The sequence below is a fragment of the Onychomys torridus genome, chromosome 3 (assembly GCF_903995425.1).
Source record: "Onychomys torridus chromosome 3, mOncTor1.1, whole genome shotgun sequence".
NCBI classification, from domain to species: domain Eukaryota; kingdom Metazoa; phylum Chordata; class Mammalia; order Rodentia; family Cricetidae; genus Onychomys; species Onychomys torridus.
The window spans coordinates 64,775,708-64,781,886 of record NC_050445.1 but is presented as its reverse complement, the minus strand read 5'-3'; the positions used below and the strand labels follow the sequence as shown (position 1 = coordinate 64,781,886).

General features: G+C 40.7%; 2 protein-coding genes across 2 annotated transcripts in view; both read right to left on the bottom strand.

The window, feature by feature from the left end:
- The window catches only part of Samd9 (sterile alpha motif domain containing 9), a 22,150-nt gene extending 21,597 nt beyond the window's left edge, over positions 1-553 (bottom strand). The window contains exon 1 of the mRNA XM_036181461.1: positions 344-553. The gene's annotated coding sequence lies outside the window, so the exon portion shown is untranslated. The remainder of the gene's footprint in view (positions 1-343) is intronic.
- Positions 554-5,646: 5,093 nt separating this feature from the next.
- On the bottom strand, positions 5,647-5,918 carry LOC118579205 (transmembrane protein 258-like). The gene has a single exon (XM_036180334.1). It carries the CDS (start codon positions 5,916-5,918, stop codon positions 5,679-5,681), a length of 240 nt encoding a protein of 79 aa, XP_036036227.1. The 3' UTR covers positions 5,647-5,678.
- Between the last annotated feature and the right edge of the window lie 261 nt (positions 5,919-6,179).

Here is a 6,179-nt window from a genome sequence, read left to right as displayed (position 1 = left end):
TCCATTTTCTAAACTGCCTGTTCCTTAGAGTGATTGGGGGGTTGTGTCTTTCATTGATGCATTAAATGTTTATTTTTTCCTGAACATGCTGCTTTTCTTTGGGGATATTAATAGAGGGCTCTCTAAGTTTCAACTACATCTTTAATAGAATGTTATGACTAATATAAAGCCGACTCCTTTCATAACAACACATAGTCTAGAAGTTCTAGGCTCAGAATATTATTAATTTTGTTTTGAAGTATATTTAAACTTTCTAACCACAAAGTATATTTCTGCCTGTTCAGTAAACAATTGCTGCAAACACCAATAATAATAACAATAATAGGAGAGATTTTGTACTTACCCAAACGTTCAAATTTCTTCTATGTTTGAAAAAAAAAAAGGAAAAATGGTCCATTTTGGTGAAAAAACTGTCTGGTGTCTGTATTTTCTTCCTCCTAAGATGTCAGAGAAAAATAACTTCATTTAGTCTTGATTACAGTGTCACTGTCCAGTACTTCTAGGTGGATACCAGCTCAGACCGGCTGAGTAACAGCAGGGTGTGTCTGGTGCTGGCAGGGTGTAAGGAAGTGAAAAAGCAGTTTCGATTCTCAGCTAAGGGAAGACGTTTTTCTGAAATGCTTTTTTTCCCCCTGTTTCTCTCTAGTACCAACGATGCCACCTTCTGGTTTGTTTGAGTAAAGCCCAAAGACTTCAAGAATGAGATTTTTGAGCACTGGCTCCAATGTCTACAGGCAAACTATGGGGGATTCTGTTCAACTGATCACCTGGGAACACCCAATTTCTTTTATTTATAGTATTTAATATTGTTTTATCATATATTTTGTTGTGATAACTGAATACCACAGGCTAGGTGATTCATAAACTAAAGAAATGTGTTCTTTATGTGTTTTGGAGGCTAAGAAGTTCCAGGCAAACGAGTTGCACCTGAGGAGAACATTCTGGCTGCCTGGATCCCTATGTCCTCAGGTAGACAGAGCAGCACAGGCTGAGGTAGGGTAGGCTTGCTCCCTTGGGTCTCTCTCCCTCACCTAATGAAGCCACTATAGATATCATGAGGGTTAGGTGCCCTCAGTTCTGCATATAATCCTGATTACCTCCAAAGGCTCCACTGTAAGATACCATTAATGTAAGTTCTCAGGAGTCAAGTTTAAACACAAGTTTTAAGAAGTTACAGACAGGCTATAGCACTGAATGCATGCCAATTTCAAGTAAACTAACATTTTTATAGCAATGCAACACTTCACTGGATCACTTTGCTTTAGCCATTAGTGTTTATAAATCTTTATACTAAATAAGCTATTCAAGAACAGTGCTACAAGAAAAGTTTGTTAAACACACACACACACACACACACACACGTGTATATATATATGATTGATAGATGTTAAATGATTGTTTCGACATCTAAAGGTATCATTGGAGAGTTCTTATTAATGGAGAAATAGTTGCTATTTCTGAGGAAAGCCTACACAAGCTCTGTCCCGGCACACACAGAGAGTCTCTAGATTGGCTCCAGGTCCATTTTCTTAAGTCCTACAACCAAATGTGTGCTGTCTTCAACAGCAGAGTCTTACCATTTAGTTCCCATGGGCAACCAGGAGCAATGGCAATAAGCTGTATTGTTTTGGAGGGGCCTCTGGGACCTCTCTGGTTCTAGAGAGGTGTCCCATACCTCACACTGGGATTTACCTATAGCTTCTGTGACCAACATTATCCCCCATTGCTGGGTTATCTTTACTCATACTCTCCCTCCCAATGATATTATTTTTGTTATTTTATAGAGTAATATGTTTCCATATGGCGTTTTCATAATCCCTGGTTTTGAATAACCCTTTCCCTCAATCCTTCTTTTCTCCATCACTCATCTCCCCAACCCATCCACCACCTTGCCCTCATTCAAATCTTTTACTCCTTTAGTTTGTCTGTCTACATCCACATAACATGTATGTTACTAGCCCTCCCACACACACTTTCCATCCTTCCATCTCCCTGCATGGTGTGTTTCTTGCTTCCCACTCTCTATAGACACTCCAACCTAAACTCAGAAATCTAAATTAAAAATTAGAATCCCTTATGAGGCAGAACAGTGTTTGTCTTTTTTGGTTTGAGTTACCTCACTCAACATAATACTTTCCAATTCCACTCATTTTTTCTGTAAGTTTCAGATGTTTTAAAGCTGAGTACAATTATATTTTGTATATGTACCACATTTTCATTATCCATCAGTTGATGGACATCTACTGATGGGTTTCCATGGGTATAGGCTGGGTCCACTTCTTAACTATAGTGAATAGAGCAGCAATGACCATGGGTATGCAGTTGTAAGATGTAGATACCTTTGGGAATACCACCAGGAGAGGAATAGCTGGATCATGTGGTAGTTCTGTCTTTACCCTTTGAGAAGCCTCCATACCAGTTTATACTCCTCACAACAATGGATAAGTGTTCCCATATCCCACATCCCTGTCAGTGTCTGTTGTTTTCTTGGTAGTAGCCCTTCTGACTTGAGGAGGTCGTCTTGGATCAGGTCAGATTTACTAAAGGATGAAATCAATTCACAACTCCCACAAATACAAGAGTTAGTGGCAATGCTGCCTCTCCTTTCACCAGGGAGGGATGGAGAACGTCCAGAGAAGTCACCAATGTGGCATCAGGAAGCCCTCCAGAGTCCAAGAGATGGCAACTCTTCCCCCATTGTCAGGTATCTTTAGAGAAGACCATGGCCATTTGGCCAAACCCCACTATTCAGCTGGTCATTGGTCAGAATTCCCACAACAAGGCAGAGTCTCAAAGTAGCTTTATTTTGTGTTTCACTGATGGCTAAGGATGTTTGGTACTTTTAAGAGGTGCCATGAAGACAGCTGGGGGAGAGAAGTGATCAATGATTTTATCTAGCTATTAACGGTGTGTGATGACCTGCCAATCATGATGTGTCCACTGGTGCTATAGTGGCATGACAAGTTAACCACTTTCTGACTGAATTTGAGTCCTACTCCATAGGACAAAATTAACTTCAGGCACTCTGAATCTTATCAAAAGCCTATGCATGGGAGGTCACAATTACTGTTTTGTTAAATGGACATGTCAAACAACTTTCTAAAGATTTGTTTGTACTCATAGACTGGCACTGCTCTAAGCCTTTGTCAAAAAGTGCTTCTTCTTCATTGTGATCAATACAGGTCAAAGTGTTGAGAGAAAATGACTTTTGAGTGCTTGGTCCTAGGTGAGGGATTCATCTTGAGAATATGACAGAGCTATTGGAATGACAAGCTCTATATAATTGCATTCTGGGTATAGAGACAACCTGATGCATAGAAGACTCTGAATAGATGTTAATTTTGACTTGACTAAGAGCTACAATAGTGTTTTCTGCACTGCCCTATTAAAGGCCCTATTTTTCCTCTTAGCTCTAAAAATACTCTATACTACCTACTGTCTGTACCTAGTGCCATTCTCTCTTACCCTTATTGGGGCTGCATCTGCAGTATCCAAGTGCTTTCTACTGCTAGCTAAAACTGAGAGCTGCCTGATCTCAGTATTGGTTAGAGCAGCCTGCACAGCCCTCTAAACAGTGATGATTCACAAAAGTTCATGTGAGAACTCACCAGTGAATGAAAATGAGGACATGTGAGTCCAAGGTGTGGTTGAGGAGAAGGTTTTATTGTAGGCACAAGAGACAGAACAGTCAGAGGCATCTGGAAGAGTCCAGAGCAGAGAGAGAAAGCAGTAGACTGGGCATGGCCAGTAGATTGAACCAGGAGAGAGAGAGAGAGAGAGAGAGAGAGAGAGAGAGAGAGAGAGAGAGATTGAGAGAGAGAGACAGAGAGACAGAGATTGAGAGAAAGGAGAAGGGAAGAATAGAAGAGGGAAGGGCAGGAAAGGGGAACAGGGGATGGAGAAGAACCAACTGGCCAAGAGAAGAACCAGGAGCACCAAGAGGAACCAGGAGGGTGGGCAGCTGTGATGGCTGGTTCATATTGGAATCAGAAGTTGGGGGCAGGGAAGCAAAGCTCAGGGGCTGGAGAGGTTTAGGATAGGGGGTGGAGATGAGAAGTGCTGAGAGGACCAGGACTCTAACAGGTGCTTGTGATGCTGAGAAAGCCTGGTGGCCAGAGTCTGCTTTGATATGTTAATAGGCACCTCAGCCATTTGTCCTGAGTTTCTCCAGGAACTAACTCTTAGGTCTCAAACTCAAAATGGCTAACTGATGTGGTTAGTCAATATATCAAAATAGACTCTGGATGCCAGTCTCCCTCCATCCCTACTCACAAGTACCTGTTAGAGAATTATTCTGGCTGGTTTACCCCACCCTCTACCCTAAACCTCCAGTCTCAAACTCAGCACAAATGGCTAACTCTAACAACCACAAAGACTCACAGAAAATAAGACAGGCAGACTGAAAAGAGTAGAGAAGACATAAATACAAATACTGGAGGACACATACATCTCAAAGATGGCAAAACATAACAAAGAAACACACGAGAGAGAGAGAGAGAGAGAGAGAGAGAGAGAGAGAGAGAGAGAAAAGAAGAAGAAGAAGAAGAAGAAGAAGAAGAAGAAGAAGAGGAGGAGGAGGAGGAGGAGGAGGAGGAGGAGGAGGAGAAGAAGAAGAAGAAGAAGAAGAAGAAGAAGAAGAAGAAGAAGAAGAAGAAAAAGGAGGAGGAGGAGGAGGAGGAGGAGGAAGAAGAAGAGGAGGAGGAAAAAAGTTACCATGATTTCTCCCTAAGTTCACATCTTGTCAACACTGGAAACTAGAGATAGTGAAATGCCAGAAAAATCAATCAAAATCTTATTTAAAAAATGATTAGTGATCAAATAGATGACTCAACTAAATAGATAAATGAATGAAACCAATTCAGGATCTGTAAGAAAGTTATCAATATGGATGAAGCAGTCAATAGTTTAGACCAGAAATTGTAAATATATGGGGGAAATACTTAGCAAGGAAATTGATGTTAAAAGACAACAACAACAAAATGGTAAAAATGAAGAGTCAGGTAGTCAAACAAAATAAGCAAGGAACAACAACAAAACCAAACAGTGGAAAGTGTCATCCATAGACAAGACAAGCAGAAGAAAGATGTCAGAGATGGAAGACAGAATGAAGATAAACAAGTATAAAGAAAGGAAAGAGTATGCCCCAAACTTTCAAAAACTATGGGACACTTTCAGAGATCATGACTAAGAATCTGCAGGACGAAGAAGGAGCTGAAATAAAGAATAAAAGCGTAGATAACTAGTTTCATGAAGTCATCACAGAACATTTTTCAAGCCCACAGAAGGAAATGGACATATACACTCTCCATGCCCCAAAAGACACCACCAGAGAAGAACTTCTCTATGACGTATCATAGTCAATTTTAACAAATATAAAGAAATTTAACAATATTAATGATGGTGGGAAACATCAATCCCCATACAAGGGCAGAAGTATCAGAATACATCAAACCTGTGATAATGAAGCCTGAAAGTGCAAGAAGGCATGGGATCGTGTACTTTAGTGCTTAAAAGTAGATACCTTTAACAAAATTGCTATTTCCAGCAAAATTATCTTTTTTTTTGTCACACATCTGTCTTTTTTGTAAACAGCAGGTGGGACACTTGTAGCAATGGTAAAAAATTAATTTACAAAAGCAAGGACTTGGTGAAGCTGCCTGGTGGGTACCCTTGGGGACTCATACGTAGATGCCAACCCAGAGCAGGAGGAAGAGGACTCCAAAACCCATGAAGAGTGAGGCCACCAAGGAGATGAGGAGCTCTTTGTAAATATCACCTGTGTACTTGGTGGAGGTGACCTCGTAGACGAAGAACCAGGAGGTGAAGAACATGCTGATGGCCAGAAGTACCACAGTCAGGTGTGAGAAGACAACTGGGTTGACTGGGCTGGTGTACCTACTCATGGCCTCGAGCTCCATTTTGCCCTGCACAGGATAAACCACCGGTCCACCACCACCGGAAGAACACGTCGGCAGGAGCAAGCGCAAAATTATCTTTTAAAATTGACAGAGGAATAAGAATTTTTCAAGACGAGTAAAAAATAAACAATTAATGACAACAAGCCAACATTGCAGAAAATATTTAAAAGAATCTTATACACAGAGAAATAATGAAACCAATATAATCCAGAATACTGCAGAAAAAAAGGTATTTAATGACAAAGTCAACCAACAAACCTC